The 19,290-nt window shown below is 53.7% G+C and overlaps 1 protein-coding gene across 16 annotated transcripts in view; it reads right to left on the bottom strand.

Annotated features, from left to right (window-relative positions):
- The window catches only part of MACF1 (microtubule actin crosslinking factor 1), a 135,521-nt gene that overhangs the window by 14,729 nt on the left and 101,502 nt on the right, over positions 1–19,290 (bottom strand). For 9 of the 16 annotated variants that reach the window (XM_062630963.1, XM_062630970.1, XM_062630965.1 and 6 more), the window contains 27 exons: positions 18,550–18,711; positions 18,231–18,401; positions 16,700–16,866; positions 15,780–15,939; positions 14,860–15,186; positions 14,129–14,213; positions 12,715–12,956; positions 12,399–12,605; positions 11,684–11,803; positions 10,317–10,424; positions 9,754–9,972; positions 9,012–9,215; positions 8,232–8,240; positions 6,933–7,164; positions 5,972–6,198; positions 4,922–5,044; positions 4,715–4,816; positions 4,238–4,339; positions 3,967–4,140; positions 3,708–3,863; positions 2,878–3,075; positions 2,433–2,561; positions 1,941–2,114; positions 1,016–1,171; positions 688–894; positions 434–553; positions 37–206 (listed from right to left, as the gene is read on the bottom strand). In XM_062630963.1, coding sequence (XP_062486947.1) covers positions 37–206; positions 434–553; positions 688–894; positions 1,016–1,171; positions 1,941–2,114; positions 2,433–2,561; positions 2,878–3,075; positions 3,708–3,863; positions 3,967–4,140; positions 4,238–4,339; positions 4,715–4,816; positions 4,922–5,044; positions 5,972–6,198; positions 6,933–7,164; positions 8,232–8,240; positions 9,012–9,215; positions 9,754–9,972; positions 10,317–10,424; positions 11,684–11,803; positions 12,399–12,605; positions 12,715–12,956; positions 14,129–14,213; positions 14,860–15,186; positions 15,780–15,939; positions 16,700–16,866; positions 18,231–18,401; positions 18,550–18,711 — 4,451 coding nt within the window. The remainder of the gene's footprint in view (positions 1–36; positions 207–433; positions 554–687; positions 895–1,015; positions 1,172–1,940; positions 2,115–2,432; positions 2,562–2,877; positions 3,076–3,707; positions 3,864–3,966; positions 4,141–4,237; positions 4,340–4,714; positions 4,817–4,921; positions 5,045–5,971; positions 6,199–6,932; positions 7,165–8,231; positions 8,241–9,011; positions 9,216–9,753; positions 9,973–10,316; positions 10,425–11,683; positions 11,804–12,398; positions 12,606–12,714; positions 12,957–14,128; positions 14,214–14,859; positions 15,187–15,779; positions 15,940–16,699; positions 16,867–18,230; positions 18,402–18,549; positions 18,712–19,290) is intronic. The other 7 variants (XM_062630968.1, XM_062630954.1, XM_062630957.1 and 4 more) reach the window with 3 other exon arrangements.

The following is a 19,290-nucleotide window of genomic DNA, read 5'->3' as shown; positions in this document are numbered from 1 at the left end:
CAAGTGCTGTGGGTACAAGGCTGGGGCTGGACTCACCTTTCCACAGACTTGCCACACACTGTGTCCCACTTATCCCGGACTTCTCCCAGCAAATTGTCCAACTTTTGAGTGTCATCCGCAAGCAATGCTTTTTCTTTGAGGGCTCTGCCCGTTCTGATGGTGGTGTCGTAGACGGGCTGCTTCCCCCCCAGCGTCTTCTGGAACTCCTGGGAACCAGAGAGAAAACAAAGGTGCTTCAGGAAGCCTGGCCCTGGCTCTCTGAAGATACACGGTGCTGGTGAAGATCCCCACAGGAACGTTTTCCATGGCAGTGGTAAGCACTGACATTCCTTTCCCCTGCCCTCACAGCAGGGGAGATGCTGCCCTGCTCCCCTCCCAGCAAAGCACCCTTACTCCAGCGTTCAGCACCAGTTTTGCTTTGCCAAAACTCTACCTTGTGTTTGGAAAGCTGGAGCTTGATTTTGTCGGGATCATTGGAAATCTCCAGCTCTGAGTCCAGGTGATTCTCTGCATCCTCCAGCCAATCGACCAGTTTCTTCCAAGCTTCATGGAACTGCAAAGAAACAGGAGCTAGTCTGAAACTTAACACTGGTGGTGTCCCAAAGTCCCTGTCTGGTCCTGGGACCTCCTGCCCTCCAAGGCTGGATATACCCCAGGCTCTTGTCACACCCTTCCCACGTTTCTCACCTGCTTAGCTCGCTTCCTGGCATCATCAAGAGCTCGTCCCCGCTCCACTGAGCGCTGTACGACCTTCTCCCAGCGGGACTGGACGCTCACCAGCAGGTTCTTGATCAACACCACATCCTGCTTCTGACTGAGGAACTTCAGCTGGTTCCCAGTCTGATCCAGCTCGATGATCTGGTCCCGGTGAGCATTCACCTCATTGGCAAACACCTGCGAACGGCAAAATGCGCCCTGTGTAAGGGGAGCCGTGCCTGCGAGCAGGGCAGGTGAGGAGCCACCCTTGCTCCCTCCTGCATCCCGGCGAGCCCTTGGCTGCTGGTGGCACCGGTACCTTGTGCTCATCGATCTGGGCCAGCACGGCGCTGAGGATGAGGCTGGCCGGGGGCGCGATGTTCAGGCTCTGCTCGGCCAGCGTGAGCCAATTGATGAAATCCTGGAGGGAATTCTGGAAGTCCGTGGCCAGGGCCAGCGCCTCCTCCAGCTTCGCCTGCAGCAGCGGGAAGGGAAAAAGGGAAGGGGAAGAAAACACAGCGCGGAGGGTGAGAGCTCCCGATGCGCGGCTCCGCGGACAGAGGCAGCCTTTGTGTCCCTGCTGCAACGTCCCTCTAAAGGGACCTCCTCGCCTCAGCCCGGGAACACGGCTTCTTTACCGCGGGGAGGGGGCTCTGGTGAAAGCCAACGCTTCCTTTCCAAACAAGAAGGGCCTCTGAAAGGGGAGACCTTCATGAGCACCCGAGCAAGCAGCTGCGTCACCCTCAGCTTCCTGCCAGCGGCATCGCCATGGGAGCGCGGCTCAGTGAGGTGGATGGGGTTTCAACGGCAGCAGCTGCAGCACCGCACACTTATTCTGGGCTGAGACCACTGTGTGCCCTGGTTTATCTCATCGCCAGCCAAAAGCCTCGGATGGAGGCGGCTCACAGGAGCACTCTGCCTGCTGTCTTGTGGGGGACCAACAAAGCCGTTCAAAGCGGGAGGTTTCTTCCCATTTCTCCTATTAACCCACAACAAAATTTACCCTCATTTTCTGTGGCACTTAACCAACTCTGGTGACTGTCTAGAGGAAACACTAACAGTTTGACACTCAGGCAGCACAAACTCAATCTGAACAACACAGAAAGGTGTCCAAAAGGAAACCCCAGCCTCTTCTCCTGCCCTCACCGGCTCCATCCCTCCTGGGACAACAGACTAGCAAAGCAGAGAGCAACCACTGCCAGACCAGCTCATGGGGTGAGGGCGGACATCCCCACCAACACTACCTTTCTCTCTTCCATCTTGGTGCTGACCAGGCACCACTTCTGCTCCAGCAGCGCTACGCTCTGCTCTGTCTTTGAGCCCGAGCCCGAGTCGTCGCGGTTCAGCAGCATCAGTCGCCCCTTGGCCAGCAGCTGGCTGTAGGTGTCCTCCTTGGCTTTGAGCTGGCTGTAGAGCTCCTGCAAGGGAGGCAGCACCGAGGCGTTAGACAAGGGAAGAGCTTGGAGAGGGGCCACGGCTGGCTGCAAGTCAGGGTGGTGAGAAAACGAAGCTCAGAGCAGGCAGGGAATGACAGCAGTGCGTCACTTTGAGCAGAGGAAGGTGGTTAAAGCACCACGACACCTGTACCAGGCATCAGGTGCAGAATTATCTGCTCAAAGAGACCAGAAAAGCACTTTCCTTCCCATCAGATACAGAAGGGAAGACATTTCGATGCTGGTATTTGACAGGAGCTTGCTGAACTAAAAGCATTAAAAAAGTCTCTCCTAGGAAATTACCATGTGGGCATTGAGCTGTTCCCGGGCAGTTTCTGGCAGCCCTCCTGTGGGTTTTGATGCCGACAATTGGCTCTCCATCCTCGTTAGCCACAGGAGGAAGTCTTCAATCTCACCATGGAAACCCTGGGCCTGTTCAGGAACACAGAATCAGGATCAGATGACATCAGCCACCATTGATCATGCGCCAGGGTTAACACTGCGTTTGCTTCAGAACCAGATAAAGAGGCAGAGCTGGAGGCACCAGGCTGGGAGATATATGGGATATCCTTCAGCACGTGTGCCTGGTCCCTGCCCTGCTTCAGAACCCTCCAGGACTAAGATTTAGGTGAAAAACTTGGCACGAAAAAGTTCCCAACATCTCTCTAAGTCTTTCCCCCTTTATTTCCTCCCCAAAGCAAAGGGGGAAGCAGCCCCAATCCACGGCACACGGGAGCACCCCCCTGACCTGCTGGAGCGTGGACTGGAGCTGCTGCTCCCGCTCCTCCGTCTTCTGCAGCACCGATTCCCAGCAGGAGTTGAGCTTCTCCAGGCGGTTCCGCAGGCTGCTGGCATCGTCCCCTGCGCTCGACTCCAGCAGCTCATTGCCTGCTTTGTTCACAGTCTCCACCGTGGCCTGGTGGGCCAGGACATCGTTCTTCAGCACCTGCAACATAAAAAGGACATGGAGCTGTTGGAACAAGTCCAGAGGAGGCCACGAGGATGCTCAGGGGCTGGAGCACCTCCTGTATGGAGACAGGCTGAGAGAGTTGGGGCTGTTGAGCCTGGAGAAGAGAAGCTGTGTGGAGACCTCAGAGCAGCTTCCAGTGTCTGAAGGGGGGCCTATAGGGATGCTGGGGAGGGACTCTTCATTAGGGACTGTAGGGATAGGACAAGGGGTAAGGGGTTAAAACTGAAACAGGAAGTTTAGATTGGCTATAAGGAAGAAGTTCTTTACTGTGAGGGTGCTGAGGCACTGGAATGGGTTGCCCAGGGAAGCTGTGAATGCTCCATCCCTGGCAGTGCTCAAGGCCAGGTTGGACAGAGCCTTGGGTGACCTGGTTTAGTGTGAGGTGTCCCTGCCCATGGCGGGTGGGTTAAAACTGGATGATCTTAAGGTCTTTTCCAACCCAAACTATTCTATGATTCTACAAGAGATAGGGTGGGCAAACACTGGGACACCTCAAACCATCTTGTTAATTCCTGCCTGCTCTCATGGGCTTGAGCCAACTCAAACCAGGAGAAAGGAAATCCTGCAACCGAACAGAGTGAAGGTGTACCTGGAGTAGGGGTACTCACATGGTGCTTCGCAAGTTCAACCTCTATAACTTTTGGGTCTCCATTGATGGGTTTCTGAGCATCAAGCAGCTCTTCAGTGTGGGTCAGCCAGGCCATGAGCTCAGCCAGTGCGTGCTGGAACTGTCCAAGTGCCAGGAGAGCTGCTTCTAACTTATGCTGGGCAAGGACAGGGATGGAAAAGGAGAGTTTAAGTGGTGAGGGAGGAGGAGCATCCCCGTGAGTTTCGGCCCCACACCTACAAGTGCCCAAATCTCTCTACCTGTCTGTGAGCAATCTTCTCGCCCAAATTCTCCCAGAGATGCTTCAGCTCTGTCAGTGGTTCCTTTATGATGTCTCTGTCTGTCTCATCTGTAGCTTTTTTTAGCATCAGTTCACCTTGGTGATTAAGCTTTTCCATCTCAATCTGCTGCTGGTAAACCTCCATCTTAAACTCCTGCCAAAACAAGCAGGACAAAAACCAGACCATAATGAATCCCTGGAGCGCGAGCGCCGTGACGCGAAGCCAGCACCGGAGAACCGGTCCCACGTACCTTCATCTCGTTCATTTGCTCCTTCACCGTGCTGAGGTCAGTGCCCACAGGAGACATGTTGCAGAGCTTGATCACGGCGTTATCCAGCCAGTCAAACATGGCCTGGAAGGAGCAAAGGCATCGTTAGCAAAGGGAATGGCAACACGGGCTCCTCCTGCGGCTGCTGCCTCCATCACCCTGCAACCACAGAACTTGTCTTTCAGGGCAGAGATGCCTGCTTGATTTCCAAGCTCTTTCCTTCTCTCTCCTGCTTCCAGCAAAGGGCTCATCCTACTGCTTCGTGCAGAAATGGAGTCAGATTTGGGATGACAAATACAACCAAATATCTGCTCTTCCATGGAGCTCATTGCTGAGCTCAGGCTCTACCGGAGGCTGCAAACACTTGCCCAGGAGATGTTTTCCGCTTTGCATGAGTGTAAATCCCAGTACGACTCCAGGGAGAGGATTCACAAAGCCTACCCATACCCTGCCTCTTACCTGAAGCGTGTCTTGGTATTGCACAGCTGATTGCATGGCTTCCTCAAGCTTCTCAAGCCTCTCCTTCCACGTTTTGTTTAGATTTTCCCACGCGTTGTTCATCTGTGGAACACGAAATTGCCCACAGAATGCATTAGGCTCTTCCAGCGGAGCTCCCACCTCCTCCTACCTGATGTTACCTGCAGGAGAGGCTGCTGGTTCTCCTACCTCATCGATGCTCTTTTTCACTTCTGGTTTCTCAGTTTCACCACAGGCAAAAATTAAGTCGGTTCCAAGGAGTCGGATGAACTCCAGCTCTTCGTGCAAGCCGTCCGTCTCCTCCTTGATGGTCTGCATGGGACACAGTGACAAGAGAAACACGTTTAGTGTTAAATGCTCTTCCAAAATCACCCTAGGAACTAAGGCACGGGCAGTCCTTCCAGCTCTGGTGTCCTGGGCCCTGGCTGAGAGCCCCAGTGCCAGACCCCAGGATGGGGTTACACAGCGAGATGATGGTGTCCTGCTCACTGGCATCACCACCAGTGACCTGCTCCCAGCGATGCTGCTGGGTGCAGGGGTTGGGGGAACTCAACTAAGAACAACTGTATTTAGCTTGACACGTGCCTGGACTGCCTGGCTGAGGGTGCTGTTTACAAGAGCCCTCCTGTTTACAGGAGTATTTTGTCAATACAGGAATAAGTTGCAAAGCCAGAATGGTTTTAAAGGGAAAACAGCAAGGACAAACTTAGCAAAGCATAAAGAAATCTCTGCTGCCCAAGGTCGGAGTCAAATCCACCTGAAGTGCATTTCCCCACAAACAAGACACACATGCAAGCCCATCCAGCTTTACACCTCTCCCTGCTCTAACCGAAATCTAAACACACACTTCCCACGCCAGACAGCACTTGGGGAGATGCCTCCAGTTCTGCCTGGGAGCAGACCCGTGCAAACTGCCACGTCACTCGAAACAAGTGGGCACACGAGTCTGACCGCACGCTTGATACGCTTCCTAAAACAGGAGCAGATAAAGTGATTTAGACATCATTTCCTTGTCTGGAACAGGGGGTGGTGGTGGGCAGGGATATGCGAAACACGCTTCTGCTTTTTGCCTTGTAGCTCCAAATCGCAGTGGAAAGAGCATGTCATAATCTGCCTGCCTGCCTACAGAGCCGTTTTACAACCACTTCTGGCCGTGCTCCTATCTACGATCTGTCCCCGTTTAGCTTACAAGCTGGGTGCAGACAAGCTCCCGACACGGTACAGCCCCACGGTCCTCACCTCTGCCGCTTCCACCTGCTGCTTGATGATGGAGGGGTCAATGCCTGGGCTCTCCAGGTCATGAACGATGTCCTGCGTGTCTTTGATGGTGGTCAGGAGAGCTGCCATGTCGTACCAGAACTTCTCTGCAAGCTCCAGGACGTCAAGGAACTTCATTTCACGTTCCTCTGCCCGAGCTTTGATGTCTTCCCAGAAGAAGACCATCTGATCCAACTTATCCTGGATTACTGAGGAAGGGAGTGAAAACATTCAGTGGAGGAGGAAATCGTTTTACAACTCAAGAGCATTTTGCAAACGCTTTCCACTTAGAAACAGCCAAAGGAATATTCAATGGGAACTAGAGACTACCAGAACTATTAGAGCATTTACTCTGAGAACCAAGGGATGTGAGAAACTCCAGCTTGCAGCAATAAAGCCTTTATGTGCAGGCAAGCTCAGGGCAGATTTGCCCACACACTCTCTTCCAGTGAACCTCTGTTCTGGCCACCTCTAGCATGAAGTCTACGCTTGCTCGGTCCATGAGCTGGCTTTTGAGCTGCCAAAAAAAGGTGCCAATTAGTGCCAATGCTGTTGACAGGTCTTTTTGTGCTGGGGATGCTCTTTCCCTCCATTACATGCTGAATCAACACCAGCAAATCATTTCACAGGGGCTACCAATCGTTGCCACAAGAGACCAGCTCAGGGGGGAGGGCTCAGCTTGGCTGAGCTGAAACCTGTGCCTGAGAAGCCACAAATGCTTCTTTCTGCCCTGATACCACCATGTCTGCTCCGGATGGAAGCAGGCATCAGACATCTCCATACGGAGCACGCATCCTTCCTCCTAAGGCCAGGAGACCCTCTGAAATACACCCCGTGGACATCAAAGCCTCCCCAACAGCGACAGAGCCGTGGTTTGGGGAGGAGAAGCTGGGCACAGCTCCGAGCCCGGCCAGCACCTCCTGTTTAAGGCACCCAGAGATACCTTTTGCTGCCAGGTCCTTGTCTGCTCCCTGCGAGCGGCCGATCAGCTCTTCCCCGCGGCGTTTCAGCGCCTCGAAGGAGGGCTGCAGCTTCTCCAGCTCCACGCTGGCACTCTTGTTCTCGCTGATGCACTCCCGGATCTTCTCCACCTCGGCGGGGATGAGCGGGGGCATACGCAGGCGGGAGGAGAGGGCTTCCAGTGTCTCCAGCATGGGCTCGATCTTGTCATGGAACTGGAGAAGAACAAGTTCATTAAGGAGGGCGAGAGGAGATGAAGCAACGCTGCCTCGCTCCCTGCGTGTGCAACAGCCCCAGCAGCCTCTTGGAGAGGACAAACATTGCCTGCAATAGCAATGAGACCTGGAGCCTCCTGTTCGTGCCTGCCTCGGCTCTCCTCTGCTGCCAACAGCCCCAGGCTGCCCCAGCTCAAACCACACACAAGCCACAGCCTCACAGAGCCAGCACGGGCAACTGTGAACCAAACACAGCAGCGATTTATCACCAGATTCAACCCTTCAAAACCTCCCATTTTTGGCTGCTGCAGATGGGCAGCGTGGTACCAAAAGCCATTCCCGGTTGTTTGAGCATCTGTGCAGAGATGCTGCTGGAAAAGCACCGTGGCTGGTGCTGATGGAATCTCCACTTGTGCAACGGCAGCAGGATATGGCCCCGGCAGGGTCAGCAGGAGCTGGTGAAGGCTGCATGCATGGGGAGGAGCGAGCTGCCACGGTGCTGGGTCTCTGACCAAAGCAGAACCGGAAAGCCAAGAGTGACAGAGGATGGGGTCTAGCAGGGTTCACTGCTATTGTCTTCCTTAAGAAGAAAAGTCAACTTTGGCCTTAAAGATCCCAAAGCATCTCTGCTGGAGGAGGACAGCTCTGTGCTCCGACTGCCAGCTCCAGGCCCTCCCTGCAGGACACCAGTGCTGGTGGTGGCCAAACCCAGGCTCCAACAGCAGAGAGGAGATGGGCTCTGGGTGCAAAGTTGATCTGGGACACGCTGGCTCAGCCGAGAAGCAGGAGCAAACCAGCAAGTGCAGCCAGAGCAGAAAGCTCTGAGCATCAATGTAAAAGCAAACCCTCTGCTTTGCAGGAAGCATTCCCAGCGGAAGCTTGGCCAATGGCTGTAACCAGGCGGCAACGCAACAAAAGCCATCTCAGCAATGGGATTTCAGGCCCCCGGAGTTAACTTTCAAGCATGTTCTGCTCAGCTGTGCATGGACCAGGACTAGAAGTCCGGGTGTAAATCAGAATCAGCCCAAAGGAAGAGTGTAAGTGAGGATGGGTGGTGTGGGGCTTACCTCCGTGATCTGCAATGGTGGGGCGCAGTCAACACAAGAATGAAATGGGACCATGTGGGGAGGACGGGCACAGGCAGCAACACACACAGATAACACATTCCACAATGGGAGTGAGAGATGAGACGGGAAGGGGGGGTGGAGGGGAAAAACTCGGAGTTAATACAGTGCAAACCAAGAGAAGTGACTACACAATACAGGAGTAAAAAACACCCAGACATGACAAAAACCAACTGTGCTACTAACACAGGGGGAAATGAAACACAACCAGGGGGTCATAAACCTCCAGTGGCAGGAACTCTTCACCCCCTCTCTGGACTTTAGCACCTACAGCCCTTCCTTTCATATCTCTGCTCCTGTTGCCATCGACCTCCTCTGGAGATGCCCAGACCCTAGAGATGACCGTTAACTCGCCCATACAAAAGAGCACATGGCTGTTCACTGCACACACAGCTTATCAGAAAGGAAACTTATCTCTCCAAGCTCTTTCAAGAGGCCCTTTCAACCTTGGGTGGATGCCAACACAGCCCCTTTGAACGAGCATCATTACTGAGGTTGTAAAACTTTATTACCCTATTTACTATGTCAGGACTCCAACGCCTTCTCCCCTCCTTTCCCAGCCAGTGCTGAGTGGCAGGAAACTACCCCGGAGGTGTCTGACCACACTGGGCCTTAGGAAGGGTTTTACAACTGTAACACTCAGAATGAAACCACATTTCAAAGCCCGTGGCTCCCCTGGGACACTGTGATAAGAGCGCTCAGCACCACGGCACCGCAGCGTACCTGGGTGGACTGCGAGACGGCTTCGTCGAGCGCCAGAGCCCGCTGACACACCTCCTCCTTGATTCTGGCATACATGGCCTCTGCTGTGCAGTATTTCTTCTGCACCATCTCCCCTTCCTCGGGGTTCAGGTCCTTGAGCTGCGGCCCGATTTTCAGCAGCTTGTCAATATGAGGTTTATGCTCAGCAATGGACTCTCGCAGTTGCTAGGGAATAGAGGGGATAAAACCCACATTTGTTTAGAAACCTGCCGAAAGCTGCTGCCTCTGTTGCATGAGACACTCCAAACGCAGCGATCCTATCTCGTAGTGAACTCATGCTGGGGATTTCTTGACCCAGCATCTGCCAAGCACATGGCACTCGCCGCTTCCTAACATGGCTTTGGCACAGTCTGCCCGGCTCCCTCCCCTCCCCATGGGGAACACCACAGAGAAAGCTTCGCAGCTCTCTCCCCTAAAAGCACAAAGCAGTTTTCCCTGCCACGATCAGGCAGGAGATCCGAAGGCAGCCTGGCTCCCTTGGGTGCCATCTGTATTTCAGTAAGAAGGGCTCCAACATATCTAGTGATTTTCACATGGTACACTCATGGCCAATATAATATTGTATTATACAGGCAGGATGCCCAAAAAGAAGAGAATGGGGGGAAAAAATCAGAAAAAAAACCATGAAAAACCCCTGTGGGAGCTGTGCCTCCATTAAGGTAGAACTGATGGTACCCGAGATGCCAACGCCGCATCCTCTTACCCTCATGTCCTCCTGCTGCTGCTTGAGCTGCTCGTGATCGATGGCCGGAGGGGGCAGCTGGGAGATGAGGGCTTGTGTCTCCTCGATCCATGGGTTCAGCTCCTCATAGGTCTCCCAGAACTGGTTGACCAGGACCTGGGCACGCTCCAAGCGGGTGTAGCGCTCCGAGTTGAGCTGGCTCACGGCTTCGTACTGCTGCACCAGGGACTCGGTTTTCTCCTAAAGGAAAGGAGGGAGGGGAGTTATAGGCAGGGACGGAAAGGGACCAGGCCAAGCACCAGGGCATGCCGTGAGCTCGAAGAGCTGAGGTGCCTTTGGTGGCCTTCCACGTGCGCAGGCTGTAATTCCAATTAAAGCAGCCTCAGAAATCTCTGCTCCCCCCAAGCCCAATCCCCAAACACTGCAATAAAACTATGCAATAAAGCAGAGTAATAAATGCAAAGAGATTTCTGCCAACACTGGTGGGAATTCCTAAAGATGGAGCCATTAGAAACTACTTCAGCCTGTGAGCAAGCTGAGCACTCACCCCTCTCCGTCCCTCCCCATCACAGAGCGGGGCTCACCTGGAGAACAGCTTTCTGTTCCTCGCCGCACGTCCCAAAGATCTCACTGCGCTGGCTGAACAGCTCATCCATGGAGTCTTTGTGCCGAATAATGTCGATGGAAAAAGCCTGCGGGAAGGAAACATCCAGAGAAAGGAAAGAAATCAGAGCTGAGCCTGATTTCTCCCCCTCGACCCATCCACGGGAGCTCAGCAGTGCAGGGACTGTGCAGAACTCGGCACAAGGTTCCTGCAGCACATGGAAAACCTGGCTGAAAGTGCAGATTACAGCATGGGTTTCTCATGACTCATCCGCATTGACCTCTGTCTTTTAAAGGCCTGAGGAATCAGCCCAGCTCCACACCAGAGGAAAAGCTCAACCCTCCATTCATCACTCAACATGGTAACTCCCAAAACATCACTCTCCAGAACTGCATCTACCAATAACTTTGCCATTCCCAAGGTCCACGCGATGAGCAGCGGGAAGCCAAGCTGAGCTCAATTTAACTTGATACTCAATGGTTCAGTCCCCTCCCTTAGAACAATGTCTTATGTTTCCTTTTTGTTTTCAAGCCCAATAAGCCCGTGCTCTGCTCTGATCGCTGAGGCTGGCGAAGGGAAGAAAAGGGCCGTTTATATTTAAAGCGCTGTTCTTTCAGGCCCTTTGAGATGAGCTCATCTCGAAGATATAACACCCCCCCAGCGCCTCTTTGTTCCACGTCTGGCTGCCAGGAGGGAACCGAGTCCCCCACTGCAAGGAACAATGAGCAAAAAGCAAATGTAAAAGCACCCTCATTAATCAATAGATACTTTTCTCTGAACCCTTCCTGCTGCCAGCGCCTCCAAGATCCACGGAGAGCTGCTCCAGTGGATACATGGAAAGCCCTTGAAAGTACAGCGAAGAGCACCCATCCAGCCCTAAACAGCCATGACAGGACACAAGGCTTCTTCCTTTAGAAGCCCAACATTTTGTTTCTCTAAATCCTCTTTCTCCCTTGTTTTTTCCATCTGCTTACCAAGGACAAGTGCTGGAATCTTTCCTGGCGCTCTGGGGTCAGCACCATAAACCCCAGGGTAAACCCCCTGAACCCCAAGCCATCACCCAAACCACAACCCATCACCCAAACCCTATCCCATCACCCAAACCCTATCCCATCACTCAAACACCATCCCATCACTCAAACCCCATCCCATCACCCAAACCCCATCCCATCACCCAAAGCCCATCCCATCACCCAAACCCCATCCCATCACCCAAACCTCATCCCATCACCCAGACCCCATCCCATCACCCAAAGCCCATCCCATCACCCAGACCCCATCCCATCACCCAAAGCCCATCCCATCACCCAAAGCCCATCCCTCCTCACCAAGCAAGTGCTTTCGTACCTTCTGCACCTGCAGCTGGGCTGTTGTCTGGTCCTGTTCCAGGCGGATGGGACCGAGAGCCATCAGCTTCCGCTTGGTCTCAGCCACCCAGGCCAGCTCCGCGTCGGCCGCCTGCTCGTACTGGACCACGGGAGAGGACAGGCAGCACAGGTTAGTGATGGGCAGCAGGGATGGAGCACGCTGGGGAGGGTGGGAGAGATGGGGAACCCAGAGGGATGTAGGGGAACAAACGCCTTGCCAGGGTGTGGGGAGAAGGGGACACTGGGGTGGACAGAGTTTTCTGAGAGCTCCACAGCCTCCACTCTGTGTAGAACAAGCCTTGCTTGAGAGGACTGTTCACCTGGAACAAATCTCTGTGCTATCACAACACGGGATGATGCTCTTCCAGGCCTGAAAGTCACCTGTCATTGCTTTTACACCTTCTCCATCACCCATGCGAGCTAAAGCCCGCAGGCGGGATAACACAGTGCTGCACGGGAGTTATCCAATCCAAACCACACACAGTAGGATGGGTCAGAAACCAGCCTGGCTGCCACGCACCGCTGGTGGGGCCCATTCATTTCTTGGCATTCCCAATGGGATCTCCCTCTCCTGTTGTGCTGTGCTTGCGACCCCTCTCACAACCACCATACCGCATGGGCTGGAGCGGTGCTGAGCCGCTCGCTCCCGCTCTCCCAAGCAACCCCATCAGTCTCCAGCGGGGTTATTAAATTACCTGTTGAGACCTCTGAATAGCAGCATCGATTTCTTCCACTCTCTGCTTGATGGTGTCACTGACCAGCTTGTAGCGCTCGTTGGTGTCGGACACGAGCTTGTCCAGCCCTTCCCGGGCTCGCCAGGGAACCAGCTCCAAGAGCGCTCGGCTCACCTCATTCACCGTGTCCAGGACGAGCCTGTGCTCCATCACCTCCTTCTTCAGCTCCTGTGGAAGGCACCCATGGACACCCAAGAACATCACCCCCCATCCTCTCAACACAGCAAGCAAATCCCTGCTGTCTCCCACCCTCGCGTTGCCCGGGTGCTGCTCCCACCTTTTGCCTCTGCTGGAACTGGGGTATCTGCTCGCTGGCTGGGGACTGTCCCCCGCTGGAAGCCAGCTCATCCTCCACGCTGCTCATCCAGCTCGTGAGCTCCTCGTGCGTGGACTGGAACTTGGTGGCCAGCTGCCGAGCCTGCTCCAGCGTGCGCAGCGCCTTGGAGCTGGCGGCGGTGATGTCCGAATAGCGGGTCTTGATCCCGTCCAGCTTCTCCTGGATCAGCAACACCTCCTCCCCTGTGAGACAGCACCAAGGGGCAAATGATGCTGGGGCTGTGGGTGCTGAAGGAAGGTTTAAGCAGCAACCTGCCCTGTTCTTCCCTGTTTGGATTAGAGGCTGGAGAAGCTCTGCTCTGGAGCCAGGCTAAGAGAGCTGGGCTGGGGCAGCCTGGAGAAGAGAAGGCTCCTGAAGAAGAGACCTTAGAGCAGCTCCAGTGCCTGAAGGGGCAGCAGGAAACCTGGAGAGGGGCTTGGGACCAGGGCCTGTAGGGACAGGCCAAGGGGAATGGCTTTAACCTGCCAGAGGGGAGACTGAGATGAGCTCTTAGGCAGAAGCTCTTCCCTGTGAGGGTGCTGAGGTGCTGGCACAGGGTGCCCAGAGAAGCTGTGGCTGCCCCATCCCTGGAAGGGATGTAAAGTGCAGCTTTGCAACCTATTTTTACAGCCAGGAAGCTGCTCTTAGAGCTGACACTCTCTACCAGCCAGCACAACATCCCTGGAACAGGACGGGATCATGCTGCGAAGCCTGGCTTTGCCACAAACCCCAAAACCACCATAACTCAGCTCTCAAGTACCAAGAAAAAAAAGGTCCAGTTCACTCTTTACTGCTATTCCCAAGGGGACAAGAGACTGCGAGCCAAATTCTTTCTAATCACTCTTCCTGCTGCACGGCTCCCACAGGGACAGAGGCCTGGACATCTGCTCCGAGCAGACCACATCTGAAGGAAATGCATTGCCCCGACCTTTCTTCCCACTCAGAAACACAAACTCGCACCCACGTGGCAACAGCAACAAATGCTCAGCATGGGAAAGCGATATTAGGAAAGGGCCGGGTGTATTTTTAACCTCTTTCCATGTGATTTAGCAGCTGGATGCAATGGGAAAACCCTCCCTCGCGTTGCAGGGCTGCTCAGCACAGAGCATCGCCACGCTGGTGGGAATCACCCGCGCACCGAGCTATGAGACTTGGGACCAAGGGAGTCCAAAGGATTAAGCTGGAGCACTTTGTGGCTCTGGATGCAAACCAGCTCCTTTGGGAGCATCCAAAAGGAAATGAGACCTCAGGAAGAACATCCTCACTCAAAGAGAGTATCACTGCAGAGCATGGGCTTCCCAGGGAGGATCGTGGGGAGGACAGGGGTTTCCCAGACCCCCCCATCAGCCAGAGCATCCCCAGCTCTTCGTGGTACCTGTGGTTTGCTTCAGAAGAGCTTGCCCGTTTCTAATGGCTTGGTCCACATTCTTCTTCCTGTTGACAATTTCCTCATTCAAAGCCTGGAGGGAAAGGCAGATTGGGGTTATCCTCCTGCAGGCAGGTCCCTGTGTCCTGCCAGCCAGAGATGCTAAGGAGAGCATGAAGTGCTCCTCCTGAGTATGGGAAGGGTGAACATCAGATGTGGTACTTGTCCAGACATCCTGCTATGGGCATAACTGGGACTTCTAGGACCAAAAGGCTCCAATCTTAGAGCAAACCCAACCCAACCCACTGGATCTGTGTTAGCAAAGAACTCGCCCTTGTATTAGACATAACCTCACTTCTGAAAGGAACTTCCATGGCCCCAGGAGCGGAAGCAGACGCTCCCTCGGTGGCCAGCCTGCCTTGGAAAACCCACTGGGCTTTTCAAGCTCGCATTCTTGGAAACAGCATCCAGCTTCCTAAAGGCATGGGGTGGCCAAGCTTGCCCAGACATTGTTCACAAAGCAGATGAATAATTGGATGTTTTCCCCTCTGGGAAACCTGGTTTTTGGGGCCATACCGATTGTTTTTAACACATGAAAACTCTTTATGCTTCTCCAAGCCTAGAAGTGGAACCAGGAGTGGAATGAGCTATGTCAAATTAAAGTCAGACCAGAACCAGCACTAAAGACAGAGAAATGCAACCAAATAAACAACATAAACATGGAAGAAAATGGAAAATACCAGCTGGTCGGCATGCTGCTTCTGCAGGACGTCCCGTTTGTAATCCTTTACGGATACCGAGCCGAGCTTGTCCTCGACCTCAGCCAGCCAGTTGAGCACTTCCACCTCCTCCTCCCCAAAGAGCCTGGCGTTCGATAGCGCCTGATCCAGCAGCGCTGCCTTCCGGCAGCACCGCTCCCGGACCTCGCCGTAGCGGCTCTGCAGAGACTCCAACCTCTCTGCCAGCAGCCTGCGCTCAGCGGCACAGCTCAGGGAGGAGAGGGACTGCCCGACCCCGAGCACCCGGGCCACGTCGCCCGCATGGCTCTCTATCTCTTCCTCTAGAGCCTGAATGGCGGGAGGATAAAATGGACAACAGAAAGGAAAATGAGTGAGCAAACCAAAACTAAAAATGGAGAACACAACCAAACGAACGCAAAAGGGGAAACGGAAACAATGAAATGTGACTGACGGGATGGAGGAGACACGAAACCCATCCGTGAACGGGCACGCTGCAACAGAATAAAGGAAAGGTTTCACACCAAGTTGGGAGCACATCTCTGAGGTGCAGGGACCGAGACTGATATTCAAAGAGCATCTGGACAAAGCTCTTGGTCGGACGGTTTGGTTTTAGGTAGTCCTGCAAGGAGCAGGGAGTTGGACTCGATGATCCCTTCCAACCTGAGATATTCTGTGACTCTTTGAAACACAAGAGCAGGAATGGGTTTTCTATACAGAGCCGGACACGCTGCAAGGCGCAAAGACATCAGTTTGCTATTTACCCACTCTGAGTTAGGGTTTGGAGCCTTCTCTGTACATAAAGCAGCCTGGGTACCTCCCTGCGTACTTATTTGTGCCCAAAACCCCCTCGCTGGGGCAGAAACAACCACCTGAGCAGGACCTGAGAGCAATCACTTCCATCAGCAGCTCCTGGGTCCTACCTTGTGCCGACTGATCTGCTGCTGGATTTTGGCAGTCTGGGTGCCGATGGGCTCCGAGTTGGCCAGTTTCTTCTCTGTCACGGAGAGCCAGTCCGACACGGGCTCTGTGGTCTCGTGGAACTGCTTTGCCAGGACCAAGATGTCCTCCAGCTGCTTCTGCCTGCAGTGAGGAAGAAAGCACTAAGGAGCAGCTCCCTGTTGGAGCCAGGCACAGGAAGCAGCTTTGAGTATTAGGGAGAGGGAACCAAAGCAGCCCTGTTCAGAGCAAGGTGGGGACGCTGTCATTCAAGCTGCAAAGGCAAGGACAAAAATCAGCGTGGGGAAACTGCAAAATAAACTGATTCGTGCAGCAGTGCCTTTGGGTCCAGTTCATCCCCCTGGGAAAGAGGCAGAAAGGCTCCCTCACTGGGCTGCTTTACACCCATTCCCATCATTATCTTAGAGATGCTCTGACATGCTCAGCTTGTGGCCGGGCTCTTGGTGTTTGGGAGCTGCTGAGCTTCTGTTCAAAGACATTCCAGCACTGATACAAGTCTTATATGGGCAGTCCCATCTTGGCAGGGATCTAAAACACTGGGAAGGTCAAACGGGGCCTTCAGAAGTGATTTCATAACCTCAAAAATTAGCTTATGTAGCAACAAGCGACTCACAAATGAGATTCAGGCAGCAGGAAGGTGTCAACAGGATGCTGCTGCTCGAGCTAAACGTTAAAGCTTAAAGGAATAAAAATAACATCCATCCCCTGCAGGGAATTTATTTAATCCAAGCTCTTCCCTGCCATTGGAAGCCACCGCTATCAGCTTCAGCTCCCGGACTGCCTCTGATTTCCCCTGTTTTCCAGCTGTTTCCAGGATGTGTCTGCACACGAACCCCCGCCAGCTTCCCGCACGTGGGAGCCCAGAGGCTGAGCTGCCCCTCACCTGCCGGCCGCGCTGCCCAGCAGCCCTGCCCAGCGCCGCTCCAGGCTCTCCAGCTGCCCCACGATCTTCTCCCGGTCCGCGGGCTCCGCCGACTGCGCGATCCGGCCGCCTTCCGCCTGGATCATCTCCACGGTGGCTTTGCGATCGTCCAGGAGGCGCTGGAGCAGCTTTACAGCATCAGCAGTGAGACCAAAGGAGCAGGGTTACCGGGCTGGAGCAGCAGAACCAATTCTAGCCCTCAGAGAGGTGGCATCTCTCATTGTGGCTGAAAACCACTTGTAAGGATGGGGCTAAGGCCAAAGCCAGCCCCGTGGGACAGCCTCTGCCATCAAAACCAGTTTAAAACTAATAATAACAACATAATGAGATGCTTTAATTTGGTCAGCCCTGAAGTGGTCAGGCAGTTGGACTAGATGTCATCGGAGGCCCCTTGCAACTGAAATATTTTATCCTATTCCATTCTATCCCATCCTGTTAAATTCTATCCCGTTCCACTTTATCCCATTCCATTCGATCCCGTTCAGTCCCATTCTATTCCAATTTCTATTTGAAAAGAAATTCAAAGCACTTCTGCACCGGGGAAGTTTTCAAAGGCTTCCCCCGTATCACCCCCTAACTTATGGGGATCATGTTTTAACTTCCACTTCAAATACATCTCCTCTTCAGAGCCTCAAGACATCGGGCCAAGCCCTGGTAAGAATTCATTTCTGAGATGTTTTACTATGACCACACTTGAACTTTCCCTCGCTGGCTCACAAGGGCAGGCGCCAACCCAGGCTGTTATCTCTGCAAACACCAGCGTGCCTCAGGCCGGGTCTTACAGTTTGTCCCAATACCCAAACCAGTGCCTACAACAGCAGCTTGCTCCTGACACAGCAGAACTGCCACCACAAACAGAAGGCAGGGCTGGAAAAACACGGCCGACCAGCAAAACCAGCAGCAAACTTCAAGAGGCAGCAGGAGGGTAAAGTAATGCCGGTGACTGGGACAGCCGAGATACCAAGTGTGGTCAAAGGAGCTACCTGCCTATTACATTAGGATGTGGGAATCCAGAAGATCCACCACAGAATCATAGAACAGTTTGGGTTGGGAAGGACCTTAAGATCATCCAGTTCCAACCCCCTGCCATGGGCAGGGACACCTCACACTAAACCAGGTCACCCAAGGCTCTGTCCAACCTGGCCTTGAGCACAGCAAGGGATGGAGCATTCACAACTTCCCTGGGCAACCCATTCCAGTGCCTCAGCACCCTCACAGTAAAGAACTTCTTCCTTAGATCCAATCTAAACTTCCCCTGTTTCAGTTTTAACCTGTTACCCCTTGTCCTATCACTGCAGGCCCTAATGAAGAGTCCCTCCCCAGCATCCTTATAGCCCCCCTTCAGATACTGGAAGCTGTTCTGAGGTCCCCGTGAAAGAAGCAGGTTTGTGGACATCCCAGATAGGCTTTGCTGTTACAGCTGGTCCCCAAAACACTGGCTGTGCAGGGCTCCCGGTCCCACTGAGCCTGTTGTCACCCTGTGCTTGCTCACCTTCTGCTCCTGGATCTGGGCTTTCACCACCTTGTACTCAGCAGAGGGAGGTTTCTGGTTGGAGATGAGCTCCTCGGTGTCTGCCAGCCAGCTCAGCAACGGCTCCAGGGCATCCTGGAACTTCCCGCAGTGCAACAGGGCCTCCTGCAGCTGAGCAACTCGCTGGGCCACCTGTACCCCAAATACAACCCCACCGCACCGTCAGGCTGCTGATGCATTGACACCGGAGCCTCAGCTCCTTGCCAATGACCCCCTTCTTCTACCAGACCCCAACAGGGCCCAGAGGATCTGGTTACAGCCCCCCCTGCCATGCTCTCACCTTCTTGTTGAGGGTATTCCAGCGGGTGTTGATTTCTTCCATGTCATGCTCCAGCCCTTGGACATCACAGTTTTTCCCGGCGCTTTGGATGAGTCCCTGACCAACTCCATTGACCTGCTGTAGTTTTAGCTGGAGAGGATCCACTTGCTCTTTCTGGAACAGCTAGGAATGGGAAGGGCGGGAGAGAAAAGGTGTTTGTAACCCACGAGATGCTCTTAAAGCCCCTCCAATCATTCAGATACAAAAGGCTTTCTTCCCTAGAGGAGATGCAGAAGCTCCTTGCAGTGATTTCATTGGAGTTGCACAAGTTTGAACTCCTCCCTCGCCTTGACCCAGTAACACAGATGCCACTAGTGTGGAGCACAGCTTGGGATCTATAAGCATCCACCTCTGCTTTTAAATGGGTAAATCCCCTTTTTCCAAGCACTGGGGCAAGGTGGAAAGAGCAAATGGGTGAAGAAATGAGAGCATTGGCTCTGGCCAGCCACCAGATTGGGAAACGATGCTCCTGGGGGAAAACCTAAAGCAATTCTCACAGTGATGCTGTTGAGAACAGAGACCTGACATCATAGGAGTTTGTTAACCACAAAATTACAGACACCATGAAGCCGGCTGTGTTTCGAAAGACAAAGGCAATGAGCAATGAATGTGCCAGTCATTTACTGCACCACGCATTTGGCATGGTCCTGCCTGGGAATCCTGTGGGGAAAAGCTTTTCAGAACACAAAAGATGCGATAGGG

The sequence above is a fragment of the Pezoporus occidentalis genome, unplaced genomic scaffold (genome assembly GCF_034315485.1).
Source record: "Pezoporus occidentalis ecotype Australia unplaced genomic scaffold, CSIRO_AGI_Poc_V1 ctg362, whole genome shotgun sequence".
NCBI classification, from domain to species: Eukaryota; Metazoa; Chordata; class Aves; order Psittaciformes; family Psittacidae; genus Pezoporus; species Pezoporus occidentalis.
Note: the sequence above shows the minus strand (reverse complement) of the source record. Positions and strands in the feature narration are given on the sequence as shown.